This window comes from Protomyctophum bolini (assembly GCF_963924005.1).
Source record: "Protomyctophum bolini genome assembly, chromosome: 12".
NCBI classification, from domain to species: Eukaryota; Metazoa; Chordata; class Actinopteri; order Myctophiformes; family Myctophidae; genus Protomyctophum; species Protomyctophum bolini.
In genome coordinates, this window is record NC_137873.1 from 4,101,778 (window position 1) to 4,123,812 (window position 22,035).

At 42.4% G+C, this 22,035-nt stretch overlaps 1 protein-coding gene across 8 annotated transcripts in view; it reads right to left on the reverse strand.

Annotated features, from left to right (window-relative positions):
* Positions 1-1,707: 1,707 nt before the first annotated feature.
* Positions 1,708-22,035, reverse strand: part of tnn (tenascin N) — a 52,548-nt gene continuing 32,220 nt past the window's right edge. Inside the window, exons 10-23 of one of the 8 annotated variants that reach the window (XM_080778585.1) lie at positions 20,714-20,977; positions 19,869-20,132; positions 19,328-19,591; positions 18,774-19,037; positions 17,275-17,538; positions 15,450-15,713; positions 13,994-14,257; positions 12,094-12,224; positions 10,803-10,941; positions 10,487-10,638; positions 10,139-10,235; positions 9,585-9,749; positions 7,872-8,035; positions 1,708-3,450 (exon numbers count right to left, since the gene is read on the reverse strand). In XM_080778585.1, the coding sequence (XP_080634711.1) occupies positions 3,295-3,450; positions 7,872-8,035; positions 9,585-9,749; positions 10,139-10,235; positions 10,487-10,638; positions 10,803-10,941; positions 12,094-12,224; positions 13,994-14,257; positions 15,450-15,713; positions 17,275-17,538; positions 18,774-19,037; positions 19,328-19,591; positions 19,869-20,132; positions 20,714-20,977 (2,852 nt within the window). In that variant the 3' untranslated portion in view covers positions 1,708-3,294. The remainder of the gene's footprint in view (positions 3,451-7,871; positions 8,036-9,584; positions 9,750-10,138; positions 10,236-10,486; positions 10,639-10,802; positions 10,942-12,093; positions 12,225-13,993; positions 14,258-15,449; positions 15,714-17,274; positions 17,539-18,773; positions 19,038-19,327; positions 19,592-19,868; positions 20,133-20,713; positions 20,978-22,035) is intronic. The other 7 variants (XM_080778587.1, XM_080778586.1, XM_080778588.1 and 4 more) reach the window with 7 other exon arrangements.

Below are 22,035 nucleotides of genomic sequence, written 5' to 3' on the forward strand. Positions count from 1 at the left end.
TTAGGGGTTCAGCCTTAACCTTGGTTGCCACAACCTTGCGGATGGTAACCTTGAGGTTACCATGCAAAACAGGGGAATATTTCTCAACACAATTGTGACAAAACTCACACGGAGTAGATGGAGGCAGGAAGGCAGAGAGTGAGGGTGGAGGGAGGTGGCATATTATGCTTACAGGTATATGGATATACAGTAACCAATCTCCTTAAAGTAATGAGAGTCACTGTGGCCGTCAGGGCCTATTGCATCAATAGGTTTTTGTGAGCTTTTTCAATTAAAAATAAAAATGAAATGAAATGCTAGTGATATTCCTTGTGTGTCATAGTTACTTTTCACTGCTCTTATTTGATTTGATCTAACTCAGACTGTTTATCTTGCTTATTTGGCCTATAGGGATGATGTGCTGCCTCCGTGGATGCAATTTGGTTTTCTTGAATATATCTGAATTGTAATAGCATTGTGTGTTCTTCCCATAGGTTTAGTGACTAAAACTGTAGTGCCAAATTAGCTTTAGGACGGTACTAAACTTGTGCAGACTGAAATATTCTGAAGAGGAAATATTCTGATGAGACATTTCAAGCTGTGCTATAAGACAAGGCACCAAACAAACTTCCTGTCATTTCCTGTTACTGTCAGTATGACGAAAGAAGGCATATGACTCATGAGATATTGCACGTTGCAAAACTGCAAACTATTATGTTGTAGTTGTTTTGTGCAACCTCACGCACGTGTTACAAGAGACAGAACATAATATGCTGAGGTTCTCTTGTTGGGGTCAGCAGTTTAATATATTCAAGCTCACGTTTTTTGATGTCACTGTAGACTTTTCTTTAATCTCTGTCAAATGAGGCATGCCTTCTGAATTATAGTGTAGTTGCACATTCTTTTATTGGGATGGAAGATTGGCTAGATTTAAGCTTATAAAGGTAGTGTTAAGTGATTTTCTTTGGTTAAAATAAGTGTTAAAAAGTGTAGGGCCAATATGCCTTTCTTTCTATATAATCATTCACCAGAGATATACGGTTTAACGTGCTCACACTTTGGGACTTGGGCGTCTTGTTGTTGTTTACTCACTTGTTGTATAGTTGTTTGTCGATGGCGATTGATGACTGCAAGGTTGGTATTATTGGTAGGAGTTTGTGTTGTGTGAGTGTATGGTTCAAAATAAACGGGGGCAAACTAAAAACAAGAACAGGCTCCAGACATAAACTAAATAAAGGTCTAAAAAAAACAGACGAGCGCAGGGTTCAATAAACAAATAATAAAGTAGGCTACTTCTCTTTCTTTCTTTCCTTTCTTTCTTTCTTTCACTGCGCTGTTTGTGCGTTGCGTGCAAGCTGTTGAAAATCGTCTTTCCACCTACAGCTGTGAGCCTGTGGCTTAATTAAAGGGAACCACGGTGCCATTTCTCAAGGCAACCAGTGGGGGCGCCATTTGGTCAAATCAAATAAGATGGCTCCTACACTATCACTTACTTGTTGAATGGGATTAAACCACATTCAATACTTTAAATTATAGTCAATCTGTTCAGTGTTGTTGTTGTGTTGTGTTCATGGCAGTGTTGTCTGTAATACTTATGTCTGTATCATAGTTAATGGGCTGACAGGGCCTGACATCCACACAATTATAATTTTAATTGTAACAAGCTTTTTCCTCTCTCCCTGGGAAGTAGGCTAATAATTACATAATAATCAAAATGGTACTGACTGACAGGGTTTCATATCAGATGACTTTAATTCGTTTTTGTTCTTTATTTGACAACTGCAATATCCATTTCAAAATAAAATCGTCAAAGCAGAGAGTATTTTCATAATATTTTGTTTTTAAATCTGTGACTTTTGTCAGTAAAGTCAACTATTTAACTGAGGATTTAAAAACTTCAGGGGAAACAAAGATTAAGAACAACAAAAACAACACAAATTAGATCACAGAACAAGTGTGTGATGGTCAGGGGGTCTAAATCAATTCTATCACAACAAAAAATATTGATTGAATCGATCCATCCTTGAGATATAAACTCACAATCTCAAGTAAAGTGTAAAAATGTAGGCTACTGAAGTAAAACATTTAAAAATCAAAGCAGTATATTAATTTTCTTAGCGAGCTCTCCAAAATCGAAAAAAAAACAACTGGCTATTAAAGCCATGAAAATGATAAAGGGAACTCGGATTAGAATCGTGTTGGTATATACAGATCGTTTAACACTGATTGAAATTCACTGTCCTCCCAAAAGTAAGACAGGGGCAATATGGCTATTCCAGACAGCTGTTCAATTCTACCATCTAGCTTCTCCAACAGAGTCTAATGTGATGTGGCAGTGTTTATGGTACAGTGGCAGCATTATGTCACAGAGCCAGACAGACGCATAATCAACAAAGACGGGCCACGTTCTGGCTAATCGTCTTCACCTGACTCCGTCTGATGAAACAAGCAATCAATTTTGATCACTTTCTTTTCCCCCTCTCCCTTTGCCATTATGATAATACTACTTACTATACATATAAAATAGCTCTTCACCGCCTTCATAGAATTATTAGAATATGAAATAAACAAATATAATACAAATATCATATTCAAGACAAGGCCATAGCTGGGCTACCACACTTCGGTAAAGAAAGTAAAAGTTTTAAAGTTAAATGGAGTTCTTGGTTGTCTGAAACAGAAAATTCCACATGGAGTTGATTCAATTTGGATTAGGGTGTTTTTGCTGAAAGAAATTATTATTATTGTTTTAAAACAATGATTTCCAATGCACCTTTTTGAACTATGGCGGTTTTCCTCACTTCAAAGAAGCAGAACCTGTACTGACTTAAGAATAAACCGCAAAAGAGATGTCTATTGGCTGTTTTCCCACAATCACACTAAGCCCGGGAGTTTGTCATCAGTCACTTGACAATTGACATCACTATGTTCAGTGGTGCCAAAGAAAGTACTTGTGTCCCGCTAGTTTTCATAATGTCACACATGTTGGACTATGAGTTCCTGTAGCCAGAAGGCACAGGTCTCGTTTCCATTCAGGTCCTGGGTATTCAATTCATAATCATGACATCACGCTCCAAAAATATCAGATCTACATTGTGAGCTTGTAGATCTGCCACAGTATATTTGGTAATGTGACACCCACGTGCAACTAAGTAGAAATCAGCCATAGGTCTGTTGGTTAAGTCTCACACAAGTTATGCTTAGTGAATACCACTCTAACTAGCAGGGGAAAACCACCAGAATCTAACGTGATGACGAGAAAACAGCTAAGGCCAGTTGGTGTGGTGGTGGTGCAGCGGAAGGTATTATTTGATCTTATTTCTTGCCCGCAGAGGCTGTGGTTCTGTTCTGCTCCTCCTTTGCCATCAGCGATCTCTTCTTTCTGCTGGACAAGGCCCCCACCGGTCGGATCTTCATCTCCGTGAAGTCCAGGGACGTGAGGTGGCCCTTCCATGGCTCCCAGTTCACTCCCTGACAGAGTGTGTGTGTGTGTGTGTGTAGGGGTGTCGGGAAATGGGTAGAATATGACAGAGAGAGACAGAGAGAGACAGAGAGAATCACACACCCTGTGAGATAGCAGATAGCCGTTCCCGTTCCTAACAAGAGTTTCCTGACCATACCAGCAAGCCGACCTGCTGTCGCAGTTAAGTCATCAACACACACCGGCGGAGTTACTGAGAAGGCTGTCATTTTGGATGGAGTAATAACTGCTTTTCCGTTGCCCCGTCAGGCTGCAAAAGGCCACTGGCCATTTTGGTATACGCACTTTGAGGAATGTGTTCTGTTATTAGAGGTGATGGATCCGGGCCGTATTCCAGTTTCACCTCAGCGATCCAAAACAAAACTGCAAATTTAAAACGCCTCGAAGTGAAGTTGTCTTTGCACGCCAGGGATCAGAGACACTTCTCATTAGGTATGGTACCCGTCTAAAACATTAACAACTATTTTATGAATAATCAGCAATCAAATTAAATGCCCCTTAAAAGTCCCTATTCTCGGGTGAGAATTTGGCAAAAAATAGAAGCTCACAAAGCATTGTGACGTGGTGTGTGAGCTTGTAGATCTTGTAGTTATTTTCATCAAAGAGATTTGGCACAGAGGGATAAAAGAAGTGGACCAAATATGGAGTATAGCCACGGCCAATTAAGTATACAGTCTAATTTAGTGCTTAACTCATATAGACGAATCCAGGAACGGGTCTCATGGTCGCAGCCTACGTATTTCCTGTAGGCGGACTCGACGTAGCTGTGGGGTTTAAACCCTCACCAGGCTGTCTGTCTGTCTGTCTGAGCACCAAATGTCTGTTTGTAGTACCATGACCTATTGACCTGCAGCTGCTGCTGCCAACTGCCTGATTGACACGCACACACATGCGCACGCACGCACATGGATGATGCGCACGCATGCACCAACGGCCTGATGACAGCATGCACGCACGCACGCACTCACACAGAGGACAGGGAGGAGGGCGTTAACAATCTTGTGTACAGTACAGTACAGAATAATAATACTGGTACTATAATACGAATATAGTACCAGTAATACAGTACAGTACATATAGTTGCACCACTCAGTTCACACGGGTGTGATTTTTTATTTGAATCCTGATAAAAGTCACAGTTTTGGCTTCCACCCGACAAGAAACTATATAATTTAGATAGATGACAGCATTTGTAGTTGATGATGATTGTGATGTAACGGTGATGATAATGGTTAGCAGCAATCATTAATTCATATGACACCCCACAAAAGAAACACTGAGAAGAAAATACAAGAAATCACTATTCCCTCCACTACCATGTTCTACTCAGCAACTTGAGGCTCCAACTGGCTCTATTAATATGCTGATAAATTAAAGAACACTTCAGGTGAGATTGTATTTGTAGCTGGACTTTCCGAGACGAATAATGCCCCTGTGGGTACTGAGAAACAAAGTTTTAGAAACTGCTCAAATGAGCTTCGTTCTAAAAGATGAACTCTTTGTGTGACCCCATCAGCCTGGTATTAATGGATGCGTCTCATACAGGGTTGGAGAAATATCTTCTCCTATGGAATTGGATGGATTCAGAGCACACACTGGGATCTTTAACACTTTCCAAGACGCCTTGAGGATAAGCTTGGCAGAGGCTAAACATGACATAAAATGCTATTAGTGCCATCTGTTGGCGTGATCATACACTACACCAGAGGCACTCACTTAAATGGCTTCAGCCTCCGAGCTGTGCATGCGTTCGTGCTCGCATAAATTCTGCAGCATGCAGCTACAAATAATCTGTCCGTATCCTCATGAGTTACTGACCCAAATTAGAAAGATAAAAATGAGAAAAAATAGTATACAGTTATAGAATAGAACCCTGAAGCAGACTAGTAAATTATCCGCTGTTCCTGTGCTTCAAATAGCTCTTACATTGGTAGGAAATCTGCTGTTCAGGCAAAATGCAGTTCTAATTATCTAAAGCCCAGTGCTAATGAATGAAGCACCCAGCAGTGCTAAAGGAGCATTCTTATTATAGGCCTACTGTAATCAGGGGCGGCCTTAGGAATCTGGAGGCTCGTTTCAAGACCAAATATGATATATACCTATGACATATTTATTCTGTTGTATGTATTGATACAAAGTTTGACTGTTCAATATTGCGCGCAACCGTTACTCTCGACAATTACGCAGCAACAACACCACCTCTCCTCATCCTGTCGTCCCTTCACGATAAGTGTCTCCCCTTTACCTCCCAATGCCGCACATTTATTATTTTTAACAGGAAATAAGTGTAACTTAACATTGTGGGAAAGACAGTAAGGCAGTGAGCGAGAGAGAGAGAGGCCAAGGGTGGCGGGGGGTTGACTGACACCTGACGGTCAGTCGGCGCTCGGAGGCCCCCTGAGGGTGGAGGCCTGTTTCAATTGAAACTGATGAAACATAGCAAAGGCCTCCTATGACTGCAATACTTCAAATGTGATCTCTCCTCTCTCAGTGGGTTCCCATCCTGTCCCCTCAGCCTGGCTCTCTAATCACACTGTATATCCAATCACCTATAGTGCAATGGTTCTCATTATAGGACCATCAGGGGTCCTTGGGGGGGTTTCCAGGGGGTCCCAAGCTAAATTATATCATATTTAGGGGTATGTAACTCTGAGTGTACACTCTCTACATTCAATTGACATTGTGGATTTAGCCTGGGGTGCCAGTGATATATAACATTCCTATTGCATGGGGTCTGAGGCTTAAGTCGCATTCACACCAGCATGCTATACTGCTATTAAAACGAATGCTGCTGCGTATTGTCGGAAAGTACGCTTCGTTTGGCAGGTGTGGGCATTTGATTTCGATTCACTGCAGGTGTGAATGCAATCCGCAGGAAATGAAAGGAAATTACGCAAGCAGTGGCAGATTAATGAGGAGTAAACACAGTTGGAGACGGAGAAGGCATATTTTACGCAGCGCAAAGATGTCGTGTTACCGTGGATAGAATGAGGAGACCGAAGCCCTCATCTAAATATGGTCAGACGAGCACATTATAATTGCTTAAGGAAACGCATAAAAACACTGCATTGTACAGAATAGTCTGTCTGTCTGTGCGTAAACATGGAGGGCTCAGGCTGTCACTGTGTGTGGGGATCCGAGTGGAGACTCATCTTGTTTAAATATAAATTACTACACTACTACAGTGGCGTGTACGCACACATACACCACATGCACGCACGCACGCACACACACGCACACACGCACACGCACACACGCACACACACACACACACACACACACACACACACACACACAGTCAAAGTCCTAACTATTACTCAAAGTATATTTTTTAACACCATATATTTCACTGTGTGGTGTAGTTTATGAATTGAACACATTGATAAAGTTACCTGCTGCATTTCTCTCCTGCGACACAGCCAGTGTGAAGGCAAGCGCAGCAAATTAAATATGCAAGAATGATCTATATATTCTCCACCCATTAGCATTGAGTCTACCGAAGTGGAGGTGTGAATGCGACCTTAATGATCACTGACCCAGTGGATGCTTCTGTTGCACACCGACAAAAACACCTGCCGCCCACAGCTATACGCTTGAATTGCACTGTATAGGCCAGTCCCTCCATGCTTTGACATGTTTGAGCACAGCATGTAAATGATGTATCTCACTGAGAGAGAGAGAGAGAGAGAGAGAGAGATAGAGAGAGAGAGCACTCTCCTTCAGTCTGTTAATGCTGAAGTAATTTGATTCTGTCCTGTGACTGACTGAGTACCTTGTGGGTAGTACCCGGGAGCAGTATGGGTTAGCGCCCCAGCCTGTGTCTTCCGTGAGGAAGAAGCCCAACAAACCCACGGTGAGGCCTTTAGGAGGGCCATGCAAGCCTCAAGCGGAGCCTGCGGCACCACCAAGGGCAAGGTGGAGCCTGCGGAACCGTTGCGGCTTGAGAATCCACCATTCCTGAATAAAGTGCCTGGTGCTGGGAGTCTGGTGCAACGCACAGGGCCTGACCTGGTGAGAGCAGGAGTGGACCTGGTGAGACGTAGGAGGGGCCCGGACAGGTGTCAACCCACAGAGCCTAGTCCTTCCATGTGCCAGAATGGTACCTCCCAGTCCCGGCAGAGTAGTTCAGGAGGAACGGATTGTGTGGCCCTGGTTTTTCCCTAATGGGACTTATCGAGGGTAGCTACTGGGACGTAAGTCGGGACTTGATCACTCCCGGCTGGGTCACCTGAGTGAGGGGTATGATGTTGCGAGACCCGAAACCCCGATGACCTTGGGATACATCACTGAGGATACGTCCCAGGTGCATCCATTTATGTATGTATTTTGTTATAGTGGTGGATGGGGGACACCTGTGCATGTCGCTTATTAACGAACTAAACAGAACACCATAGCGTCCACCTTCACTCACCATGCTGTGCCTGTTGTCTCCCCACTTTCCATTGAGGTTGGCCAGGTGACAGTTCTTGTACCACCAGGCGCCACGGTGGGTCAAGGCGCAGTTCCCCAGGGCGATGTCATTGTCATTGTCCACTGTCGACCAGGGACGGCCCTGATGGTAGATCATAGCATCACCTGGGGGGGCAAAGAGCAACGTTTTACAGTATACAACAAAAGACTCACCTCTTCACTTTTAGTTGACTTTTAAAATCAGTTTCAATTCCTGTACACTGTTCTGACTGATTTGCTGCCATTTTATGTTTTATGTACTTCTAACTGCTTGCTTGTTTTATTGCCATTTAATTATTTTCTGTTTTGCTCTGTAAAGCACTTTGAGCTGCATTTATGTATGAAAGGTGCTATATAAATAAAGTTTATTAGTGTGGTTGGCAACCAGACTATAGTAATTGTAACACTTTCTTGTTTGTCCCTCTTTTGATTTTGATTTCTAGTTTTTAACCTTTTTAAACCTTTTTAAATAGTTTTCTAATAAATATGTCTGTACCTCTTTCTGTAAAGCAACTTTGGGTACCCAGAAAAGCGCTATATATATCGTATATATTATTATTATTATTATTATTATTACTTTATTCTTTCTTTCTTTTCTTCGTTTCTAGAGAAACCCCAAAGTTTGCTGGGCTACTTGTCCCACAGTTTTGGTGCCACGGACTTGAGCCATAATGTCAAATCCGAATGACTGGCTTCATCGGGAATCGTGTGCTTGTATTTTGCTAGGAGAAATGTTGTATAGTTCAATTGATATTAATTTATTCGTGCATTACGTTTCCCTATTGACATGAATGGGAAAATGCGAAAACTCACATTGAAGTATTTTTTCCTCGGAGATCGTAAGAGCTACAGTTACAAAACTTGGGAGGGGAGGTTCATAATATTTACTACAATTAATTAACTTGTAATTATATCGGTCGGCCTCATGGTGGCGCTGTAACAGCCCACTTTAGGTTTTGGCTCATAACTATTTCTATCCCTAGATGCAGTCTGCAGCCTCTCTATCTCTGTTTGCACACTGTTGAAAGACGTATCATATCGCATCTTAGCATAATAAGCAGAATACCATTAGCAGAATTTCTCCTGCATATAGTTTTCAGCCTGGGTTGACGCCCACACAGGTCTAATTTATAAAATTGTTATTGTTATTTTCGGTACAAATTAGACTTAATACAATTTTGCTCAGACATCACTTTTACTGCCTGTCTGTCAAGCCCCTGCGGCCTGGATTTAATTTCCTGAAAGTTGAGCCTCCGTATTTGGCTCGCTTCAAAGCCCCCCCAACGCCCCAACCAATTTTTTAATGGACGACCTTCCATGGCATGAGCTGAATTAGTGATAATGTAATGTAGTAATTTAATGTAGTGCTGGTTTACTATTTACTCTTCAAGGGGCAATGCTGTGTGTGTCCATCAGGGCCTTTATTGGGCCTGTGTTCAGCTGTGCTGCTGCATTTCAAACTCCTGTCTATTACACTGTGTTATCCCATCTCATCAGCTTTAGTTTCAATTTTTTCATAATTCCGTTCAAAACAATTCACCCAACAGCTGTGCTTGTCTAACTCCCTGGCTTCAAAGGCGGGGGCTTCAAAGCCATTTCGGTGCTGGCTTTGGCGCCTTCTCTGTGCAATCCCCCTCCGTTGTTCACGCTAGTTGAGAAATCAAAATGGCCTCACCAGCTGTCCCTCTGTATTTGCCGATGGTGAGCTTGAACTTTTGCTTGACCGGGGCGATCTTGAAGTTGTCGTACACGGCGTACGCCCTCTCAGAGCCCAAGCCCAGCTCAACTCTCAGCTCATACGGTGTAGGAGTGTTTGTCAGCTCGTGTATCTTATCCATCCCTGGTGAGATAGAGGAGAGATACTGCACTGACTACGTATGTCTCACACAGTGTTTCTCAAACTTTTGTCAGGCAAAGGAGCCCCAAATTGAATAAGAGAAAGAAATACAAGAATAGCAGATACAAGTTTGCATTACAGCACGAAGTGACGCACTGTGAGCTCGTACACCTGCTATTTTTGAATAGCCAACATAAATGGATAAAGTTGGTTAAAATGATTGTGATGCATCACGCTACATTAACGAATGCCTAGAACCCCACCAAGGACCCCTAGGGGGTCTCCGGGCTCCACTTTGATAACCAACTGGTCTAACAGCTCTATATGATTGCAGTACAATGTACAACCTTTCAATTGTGCGCGTTTCAGTTTCAAAGCGTTCTGATATTTACCGAGCCAGAACTCATCTGTCATGTTGCCAAAGCCAGCTATGTACTGTCTCCAGCGTTTCATGAAATCCAGTCTGCCGCTGTTACGTCGCTGGAATACCTGGAATAGCACAGGACACAAGGTATTGTGTTTTTAGAATAGCTATTCTACAGTCACACTGTGGCTTCTGTGTGTGGGTGGGTGGATGCATGCGCATACGTGTGTGTGTGTGTGTGTGTGTGTGTGTGCATTTATATTTTAAACTCATTCCACAGATGTTCGATGTTACGATGTTCTCTAGTGTAATGGACATAATTTAATATTAGGATGATGTCCGAGTCGTTTGATGTACATCACATAAATAACAATACCAGCCAACCACCGCCATCGTTGTCCATGTCACAGAAGACCTCTATTGGTTTGGAGCGATCACTGTTGATGTAGATAGTGTAGATGCCACTCTTCTTATTGCCATTTTTCATGATCTGAACACAGTCCATGGGGAAGGGGTAGTCCAGGCCAACTAAGGAAAACAGATATACCGTGAATCAAGACGTTACGCGAAACAACACATCACAGCATGACAAGAAAACTGAAGTGTTCCCTTTTGCCCATCCAACTATTAGGAGCAGGGGGCACAATTAAGACAGCTGATTAAGACCCTATATAGTGTGTAGGCCTACTGACCTGTTTTAAAGACTGTCTCTACCACCTTGCTTCTCTTGACTCCCCTGTAGGCCATAATGGTGATCAGATATCTCTTGCTCATCTCCAGACCAGATAGAGAAAAGCGGCGCTCCCCAGCTCCAAGCTGCTTTTCAACAGTCTGACCACAAAAGATAAACATTAAGCCAAATAAGCATGATTTATACTTTACACAATATATAAGTATAGGTACTGTATATTATACAAGCTCACACAACGTGCCGTGCTGCAAAGCATTGTACATCTGCATTGTACATCTGCTATTTTAGGCATTACACTCAAGACAACTCAAGGTTTTGAGGAACGAACATATACACTACCACATCTGTAAATGTTTATACAAATTAAAAGTATGTTAATTTACTAGCCTATGTTATAGGCTGTAGACGTCTAGCTTAGTTTAGTGCAATTGCACCATAATAAAAGCACAGATGATGTTCATTTTTGTCTCTGCATGGCCTCTGCCCTGTGTTCCACATTTCATCACAATTCCAGCTTAAATTTAGCCTACTTGTGTTTGTCTCAGTGGGTAATGTATACATGCCAAAATATATATTATTCAAAGTACTTAGAATGCACTACACCAGAACGTTAACATTTGCTGCAATGATCAGAACAACATACAGCGCTTTGAATGGAAATTTGTCATAATTTGCCACTAGAGGTCAGCGTTACACAGAGCTCAGATTTATGTCCCCTGTGTTATTTGGAAGCAAAACTCTGAAAATAATGGAATGTAATTCAAATGGTATTTGTACAGTATACTTACTAAATACTAATAGGTATGATTGTGGCCTCAAATTCAGAGATATTATATACTTTCATCTGATTTACACAAGATTCATTGAGACACTGTATATATGTCCCTCAGTTCTGAAAAAGGCTGTTGTGTCTGTGTGTCTTGTATTGGTAATTGGTATAACTCCACAGTGTTGTACTCTGCTGATCTGATCTGTAGGTCATTCAGCTTCAGTACACATTGATGTTTTATATATCAAATACACACTCAAATGTACTAAAAGTGCCTATCCTCCACTGGCACGTAGCCTACTTGCCAGATGATAAAAAATACATTTTGAATCTCGATGTTGTTGCATCTAAATGTCTTCACCCATTTCTAATCAAAGTGTCACACTAAATACTGACAACAAATCACGATGAAACCTTTGAAGTTGGCCCGAGCACACTTCAGAATTGTGTGTGTGCGCGCGTGTGTCGTGCATTTGAGCGTTTTGCTTGCAAGTCTGTCAATGTGAACTGCAATCTGTCCTACCTCCATGGTGCCGTCCTCAGATCTGTATGTGAGGATGTAACCGTCGATGTCGGCCAGGGGAGACTGCCAGCTCAGGACTGCAGAGTCTAGGGTCACATCTGTAGCCTTCAGATCCTTGGGGGCATCAATGTCTGTAATGTAGGTGAGGGAGACAGAGACAGAGTTGAAATGGACCAGAAGTGTAATGTGTGTTCACACTCATTTGTTCAGTCAGTCAGTCAGTTCGTCATTACAGTATGTAATTTACTTATTTAGGGTTTTCAAATGCAAAAAAAAAAAAAAAGAAAAAAGAAACATTGACTGATTAATAGATTCATTCATTAATTTATCCATACTGTCATTCATTCAACTGCTCATGAATTATTGCTCATTAAGTGCAATAAAGAATGAGCGTGTGGGCTGTTTGTCAGGGCCATTGAGATTAGAGAAAATAAGAGTTGAACTGTTTCTCAAACACAGAAAATAATTTGGATGGTAATATTTCCTTCTGTCAAATCATTTATAACACATGGTAGATTTGATAATCACAGACATGCACAGCTGTTCATGAATCAACAGTCCTGTCACCAAGAGATTAACACATTGTTCCATCTCTTCTTCCAACCATTATGTGCCTCCATAGATAAAGTGGACGTTATTCTCTCCAGTGATTGTCTGCTTCATTTAACTGCTCTGGGGGATTATTAGTCTCCAACAGGCTCTGGCTGTCAACACGAAGCCCCAGGGAAGATGATGTGTCCCAGACATGAGGTTGTACGGATGGTTATTACCTCGGTTATCTCCCAGAGTTAAGTGGCTTGCCCTCTGCACTACAAAGTGCAGGGTGTAGTGTGCTAGGGCTCAAACTCTCAAAGCTGCAGGGATTCTGGTGATTATCCAATAAAGAAGAATGTAGCACTGCTACCTTATGTCTGGTATAGATAAAGCAAGTTTTTTTGACCAGAGGAAGGTTGTAACCACTTGAAACCCAGCATGCCTTGCCTATTCTGGTGGTGAACATTCACCAAAAAATAGCAGATGAGCTTGTAGATCAGCTATTTGTGGCAAAGAGATTCGGTGTAGATGGAGAAATAAGGCTGTTTCACATCTAGACTATAGACTAGAGGGTTTATGTAGTTAAGAGCTACTGGATGAAGAGGACAATTGAAAATGACAGAATAGAAAATAGAAAACAGAAAATTGACAATTAGATTAAAATAATTCTATTGAAGTCAATGTTGCTTTTAGAAAAGTTTTGACTGGCTTATTTATGGGGCCTGTTATTGGGTCCTGTAAAGTCACAAGCGTGACAACACTGGTTTTTATGCATCCCAGATGACCTCTCCTGGCACAATGGCTTCCCTATCCGAACCTGGCCCCCGAACCTGCCAGCAGCGCCGGCTGCTTCTGATGAGTTACGGCGAGATGAGTTTATATTCCACAATTCCAGTCGTTTGCTGCCTAATTGAAAGAGATGCCGCATTCACTTAGAGCTCCCAGATGATTGTACAGATGAGCTGGCTTCCCATCATAACCCTTAGCACCATGTGCTGACACCACTGCTCCTACACTGCACACGTGAGTTACGACGACAACCCAGTGACCTGGCACGGCTTGTTGGGAGCATATCCTCTCCTGCAGCTGGTATAGGAGGTTCAGCTCTTCATGGGAGTGAGGTTCAAGTGAAATACTTTTGAAAGCCATGTGCACAGCAGCATGTATAAACAGCATGTATGCCTCGTTTGGTGGAAGATGATATATTACTGTCTGAAAGTCATCATAGGTCTACCTCATACAATGACGCAGCGGATGTTTGATGATCCTGTTTTTAATTACATTTTAGTTTGTTTTCAACTAGAATTTGGCCTTGTTTGTGTAAATCAGACCATTGTCTTTTAGCAGAAACTGGCAGATTAAAGACCTGTCTCCCCCTGTGTAGATGTCTTCCTGCTGGCCTTGTTCCGCCTGACAGCCCAGACGTAGACAGTATAGAGGACTCCAGGCCTCAGACCCAGTAGCCTGTAGGGAGAGTTGTCAGGCCCCACAGAGATGCCCTCAATGGAACCCTCAGCTGAGCTATAGCTCAAGACGTAGCCCTCAATATCTGCCTGGACTCGATCCCACGACACAAGGAAAGTGGCCTCGGTCTGTTCACTGGCCAAGAGGTTAGTAGGAGCGTCCAGCTCTGCATGGGGAGTTATGGTTAGTTAAAATGGTCAAGTAGTAGAACACCAATGCAAGCAAAGTCATTTGAGCAACAGGATTATTTTCACGGACCTAATATTCATCTATAGTATATACAACTGCAACAGGAGTTCAGTCTCAGACACGACTCTGTCTGGCATTTTATACAGCAACGTATGCTGTAACAAGTTTAGAGTTTTGGCGAAACTGAGGTTTGCCACTGCTGCTTTTAGTTTTGACCATGTCTGTTGGTCAGACCATGCAGCAATGGAACATGATGTGACCGCTCCAACATCTGCTGGGTTGGACTGGGAGAGAAGATAAAAAAGATATGCCCTTCGTCCCCTCAATGTTTTACAACAACTCAATTTAGGCCTGTTTATTTTTTTATTTAGACACATTGATGAATCACATGATTTTGTGATTTATGCATTAGTTATTAAACACGACGACTCATGTTTTATCTCTATATGGGACTGTCTTTTAGATTTTACTGTTACTGTACATTCTTGATGAATATATTTGACTTAATATGACTTTAGTTATAGTGTATTGTCTATATAAAATCAAGTTATTTTTGTTATGGCATGAAGTAAATCTATAATGCAGATGGATGCTACAACCACATGCTCTCATTACAACTCTTGGTGGTCGTCTTGGTAGTTTAGCTTTACAACTGTGACAAATTTGCCATTGTATGCTACAGTATGACTGCTTTAGCTATGCTACATATACTAGTACCGGTACAGTAGCTATGGTCCGTTTGGATAATGTGAATATTGTTATAGCAGTCTTTACGCACCCAGAAGGGTTTTTTACTTCAAAGTTCATGAACAGGGGGGCGATTAGGTTATGCAATGCTCCCAGCAGGTTTCTAAATGTGCTATGTGTTTCATGTTGTCATGCTGTATTGCTGCGGTAGGGACAAGGGAGCATGCATGCCCAAAGTAAAACAATACCACCAAGCCAAACTGTATTGCTACAGACAGTATATACTGTATGAAACCCTGTTTTTTGTTTTGCTTGTTTGTTTCTTTTGAGAATTTCAACCAGAAATTGGCATTCTTGTCTCCCCTTCCAATCGTTGCGGGACTTTTACAGAAAGAACATAGAGAAAAGGCAACTATAAATCAAGCTTTAGTTGCTCAGATCAGACCATATTGTCTTTTAGCAGAAACGATCAGATTAAAGACCCGTCTCTCCCTGTGTAGAAGTCTTCCTGCTGGCTTTGTTCCCCCTGACAGCCCAGATGTAGACAGTATAGAGGACTCCAGGCTTCAGACCAACCAGCCTGTATGAGGCGCTGTCAGGCCCCACAGAGATCTCCTCCCTGGAACCCTCAGCAGAACTGTAGCTCAACACGTAGCCCTCGATGTCTGCCTGGACTCGATCCCATGACAGAAATAAAGTGGACTCGTTCTCTTCACTGGCCAAGAGGTTAGTAGGAGCGTCCAGCTCTGCATGGGGAGTTTATATGGTTAGTTGAATGGTTAAGTAGCAAAACATAAAGTGGACTCGTTCTCTTCACTGGCCAAGAGGTTAGTAGGAGCGTCCAGCTCTGCATGGGGAGTTTATATGGTTAGTTGAATGGTTAAGTAGCAAAACATAAAGTGGACTCGTTCTCTTCACTGGCCAAGAGGTTAGTAGGAGCGTCCAGCTCTGCATGGGGAGTTTATATGGTTAGTTGAATGGTTAAGTAGCAAAACAATGCAAGGCAAGCAATTTCATTAAACAATCAAGATGTGTTTGGCCTGGTTTTCATCTGCACAATTGCAACGGGATTTTCAGTTTCGGGCAAAGCTCTGAGACTGCCTGGCATTGTACGCTACTACAGCGTTATGCTGTAACTAGATTAAGTTTTTATTTTTGGCAACAGTTGAGCCAACTGAGGTTTGCCACTGCTGGTTTTAATTTTGACTGCATCTATTGATCATCCCAGCTGTGGAATACACTTACACTGTGGCCACTCAGCATCTGTTGGGTTGTGAGTCAGAAAATTGACATTTTAATTATAGCCTATTCTTTTACTCCCTTTCAGGTTTTTGAAATAGCCCAATTTATCAATTTGCAATATAGGCCTGTTTTTTTTTTAAATCTAAGTATAGTATGATAGTCTGTTCTATTTCTTGATGTGAATTTAATGTTTATTATCTCCTTTAACTATAGCTCCTCAATGGCCTCATATTATTGTATGATTTATAAATCTCATGATTTTCTATTTTAAATGTACCGTCTAAATTAATTTGACTTAACATGACTTTAGTTAGTGTATAGTTTCTATTTAAAAATCATTTTTGTAATGGCGTGCCATACATCTAGACTGTAAAGATCCATGAGCTTGGCTATGACCGCATCCTCTCACAGTTAAAGAGCCAGGTAGCCACTATTGACAATTCAACTTTACAGCTGTGACAAATTCGCCATGATAGAATGGCAGAAGATGGATTTGCTGTGACTGTTGGCTGCGACCTGCACTGTTTAGCTTAGCTATGGTCAAGGTGATATGTTGCTATATTGCTGCAACAGTGATCATGAGCACAACCATGCCACCAAGTCAAAATACATATATTGCCATCACCATATCCAATAAATGTAATAACGAGTGATTCCCATCGACAGAACCAGACTACAGTATGTGTTGCCTACACAGGCTTTGAGTGAGTATCATGAGTCAGACAGAAGGTGAATAAAGTGATAAAGTGACGTAATATATTTTCCAAACAAGGTTGATTTTTGAATAGAAGCATCATCGTGTCTGAATGAGCCATCACCAAAATAATAGCTTGATGTGAAGCCTTCACAGATCTGCATTTTCATATTGTTTATTTGTCATGCTCTCCCTACATCCCTTGCTGCAGGTCTGATCCAGAATTTCGGATCAAATCTAAAATGGCTTAGGATCAGCAATGAAATCCTGTGTTGTTTTGGGGAATTTCAACTAGAATATAACCTTAATTTGCTTAAATCAGACCATTGGAAGCGGAAACAGGCAGATTATGGCAGATTAAATGTAGAGACCTGTCTCTCCCTGTGCGGAAGCCATCCTGCTGGCCTTGACTCCCCTGACAGCCCGGATGTAGACGGTATAGAGGACTCCAGGCTTCAGATCCAGTAGCCTGTATGTGGAGCTGTCAGGCCCCACAGAGATATCCTCACTGGAACCCTCAGCAGAACTGTAGCTCAACATGTAGCCCTCAATGTCTGCCTGGACTCGATCCCACGACACAAGGAAAGAGGACTCTGTTTGTTCACTGGCCAAGAGGTTAGTAGGAGCGTCCAGCTCTGCATGGGGAGTTATGGTTAGTTATGAAAATGATTTAGTAAAATACCAATGCAAGCAACTTCATTTGACCAACAGGATTATTTTCACCTGGTTTACATCTACACAACTGCAACATGATACGCCAGGTACAGCCAGTATTCATTTGGACTTGTCTATTGATCAGACCAGCTGTGTAATAAGCTGTGACTGCACTCCAAAGTCCTGTATTGTCTTGTACAAAGAGTTGTACTGAAATACTCGAAAAGTATCTATAATATGTATTCCTTCCTTAATGTGTATTAATCAGACGCATTACCCAAAGCTCCTTATTGTATGTTTTATGTATCTCATATTGAATATATTTGATTTAATGTGAATGATTCCTTTCAAATCAAGATAAAGTAGGCAAGTTTAACAAAATGACACCATTTAGAAATTCCGCAGTGCATTTCAGAACAAGGTTTAGACATTCCTGCACCTCAAAGAAGTTTTAACTAGCCGAAGAAAGTTCTGACAGAACATACACCTACAAACACCTCCGTAATCCCTCTCTGAGTGACCATGTATAGACAGTCACACAAGCCAACACAAGAAATGGCAAAACCTCCATTGCCTCCCTGACAAATTTCCCAGAGGGATCCAGGTGTTAAAACCACTAGTTCCAGTGCTGGCTGTACACTGCTTCACTATAGTACATGGGCAGAGTGGCTGGGACCTGGAAGTAGCCTATAACACACTTTTGTTAGATCTGAATTTTCTTTGGATCAACAAGCCCTTTTGAAACCAGAAAGAGTTCGGTTGGACTACTGTATGTAGCTGCCTTTAGCCTATCACTCCTAATACATCTCTACTTTTCCTGGCAACCGGTTTAAACAGCCTTCACGCTCACTTTCACTGTCTATGCTGATCCTGTATAACATCACTGCTGTTTTAAACCTGCTCCACCCCAGCCTCCACCTGCTTTGGTTCTACTCTTTACGTATAACAGAAGGTGTTTTACTTCTAAGTTCATACCTATGGGGCGATTAGGCTATGCAATGCTTCCTGCATGCTATTATCATGTCGTGATATCTCTGGTGTTACTGTGGTGATGTTCGGCTACTTAGAAAATCTTGGAGGTCCAAGAACTGCCGAAACTTCGGCAAGGCAATATGTTTGTTTGATTTCTCCGCAATGATGCCATTTAGTTAGTTTTCAACAAGACTTTGGCGTAAATCAGACCATTGTCTTTTAGCAGAAACTGGCAATTAAAGACCTGTCTCTCCCTGTGTAGAAGTCTTCTTGCTGGCTTTGTTCTCCCTGACAGCCCAGATGTAGACAGTATAGAGGACTCCAGGCTTCAGACCAACCAGCCTGTATGAGGCGCTGTCAGGCCCCACAGAGATCTCCTCCCTGGAACCCTCAGCAGAACTGTAGCTCAACACATAGCCCTCGATATCTGCCTGGACTCGATCCCACGACACAAGGAATGTGGACTCTGTCTCTTCTCTGACCAAGAACTTAGTAGGAGCGTCCAGCTCTAGAGGGAAATGTTAGTGGATGAGATAAGGCAAGTACAGCTACTAATTAAAACTACAAGCTACAAGTGTTCTTTCATTTCCCATTGCAGGGAAATGAAACCATTTGTTATGCAGTGTCTACAAAATATCCAATCATAGAAAGGTAAGTAGAGAGAAGAGGAGTGGTTCAATGTTTAAGACACAATCACAGCTGAAATTTACCTTAACAGATACCTAATCATCGAATACTGATTAGGTATCGGTCAATTGACCATTAAACCTAATCATTCTGAATCTTATTAATATGAACCTGTCTCCCCCTGTGTAGACATCTTCTTGCTGGCCTTTTCCCCCCTGACAGCCCAGACGTAGACAGTATAGAGGACGCCAGGCCTCAGACCAACCAGCCTGTATGAGGAGCTGTCAGGCCCCACAGAGATCTCCTCACTGGAACCCTCAGTAGAACTGTAGCTCAACACGTAGCCTTCGATGTCTGCCTGGACTTGCTCCCACCACACAACGAAAGTGGACTCTGTCTCTTCTCTGACCAAGAGGTTAGTAGGAGCATCCAGCTCTGGAGGGAGATGTTAATGTTTGAGGTAAAGCAAGTGCAGCTACTAATGCAAACTACAAAGTACAAACTACGAGCGTTGTTCCTTTTCCCATTGCAAGACATTAATGCAAATTGTCATGCATTGTCTCTACAACATATCCAACCCTAGAAAGGTGATTAAATGGAGACAATTGATACCATTTTAAGACTAGACTGCAGCAGGGATACCTAATCATCGAAGACCTGGAAACTTACCAATGGATTAAGCCTAGTCACTTTTATTTAGATCGATATTAACCTGTCTCCCCCTGTGTAGATGTCTTCCTGCTGGACTTGTCTCCCCTGACAGCCCGGACGTAGACAGTATAGAGGACTCCAGGCTTCAAACCAGTCAGCCTGTATGAGGCGCTGTCAGGCCCCACAGAGATCTCCTCACTGGAACCCTCAGCAGAACTGTAGCTCAACACGTAGCCCTCGATGTCTGCCTGGACTCGATGCCACGACACAAGGAAAGAGGACTCTGTCTCTTCTCTGGTTGAGAGGTTAGTAGGAGCGTCCAGCTCTAGAGGGAGATGTTAGTGGGTGAGGTGAGGTAAGTACAACTACTAGATGCAAACTACAAGCGACAAGTGTTGATTCTTTTGCCATTGCAAGGAAAATGACCCATTGTCAGCCTTCTGATTGCTCAATGACCGACCAACCAGTGGGCTCCTTCCGCCTATTGTTCGCCCCTGCAGGTTCCGCCTCCTTCTGATTATTTATGATAAGTTTGCTAAAGATTAGAAAAATATCTATCCAGTTTTGTGGGGAAAGAAATAACAAAAACGAAATAAAAACCTGTTTGTGCCCAGTCACTACACTGCACCCGAGAAGGCAGAGATGTTCCTTTTTACTGAGGCCAAGTTTAAAATAAGAATTACTTTACTTTATTATGGATCCCCATTAGCACTTGCAAAAGCGTGGCTATTCTTCCTGGGGTCCAGAAATGTAGTACATTATATCAATACGAGGCACAAAGCGGGGCAGGACCACGGGCACTTGACAAAGGGTCATTTAAAGCAAACTGCCATGCATTGTCTACAAAAATCAGATCATTGAGAGGTGACTTAATGGAGACAACAATTGATTCTTATTAATATTAACCTGTCTCTCCCTGTGTAGAACTCGTACTGCTGGACTTGTCTCCCCTGACAGCCCGGACGTAGACGGTATAGAGGACTCCAGGCTTCAGACCAACCAGCCTGTATGAAGTGCTGTCAGGCCCCACAGAGATCTCCTCACTGGAACCCTCAGCAGAACTGTAGCTCAACATGTAGCCCTCAATATCTGCCTGGACTCGATCCCACGACACAAGGAAAGAGGACTCTGTCTCTTCTCTGGTCGAGAGGTTAGTAGGAGTGTCCAGGTCTGCATAAGGAGTTAGGGTTAGTCCACACTACTTCTATGCAAACATACAGTAAAGCAACTACGTTTGTATAAGCTACTAATGCATTTTAATAGAGGGTATGTGCATGCATAAAGTGAGTGGAAACTCGAGTGGCAACGTGAGTTGAATGTCATTTAACGTTGTTTAATGTGATCAGATAGGAGTTTTCTGATGGATGTATGGGCTATCAAGGCCAGAAAGTAGTTTTTTGCCACTCAGTAGGTGTTCCCGCATAACTTCCGGGTATGATGATAATGTCACGCACATACCCTCTTTAATATCTTCTGAGTTGGTAGGGGGAGGTTATAAGGTTTCTTGTTGTTAGTCAATGTCATTTTTTGAGAAGTACTGAATGATGCTGTATGATACTTTAATCTCCATGTATGCTGTCAGTGTTATCAATGTATCACATTATGCCGCCTGGAGAGCCCAAAGATGAATCTGGATGAGCCTTAGATCCGGCCCAGCTGCATATACAGGGTGATCCATGTTCCCAATTCATTGGTTTCCATTTCCATTTGCCAGAGAACAGCCAGACGATGGTGTTGTCATTAGGGGTCATGCTGGTGAGATCACAAGCCTCTGCTTGGTGCAGAGACAATGCAGAACTTTGATTTTTCAAAATAGATTTGAAAACGGCACTGACTGAGCAGTGGGCACACTGACAATATGAAGAAAATCTAAAAACTTGACAAACCAAATGTCTCACACAACTTTGTCACCATGTTGCTCTTCCACTAACATACACACGCACACACACACACACAACCACACACACACACACACACACACACACACACACACACACACACACACACACGCACACATTTTGCTACAACAAATAAATAATAAAAGGGGAAGAATATAGTTTTGCTTCCTAAGGTGCATATGTCACAGTTCATTAGGCCCAACAGGGGAAACTTGCACATGCGCGCGCACAAACACGACCACCACCAGCATCCAATAAAGTGGGTTTCAAACCAATCTCAGATGTGAGCATCTGTGTGGAATCCCACTGTTTGACTTATTACTCAGGTTA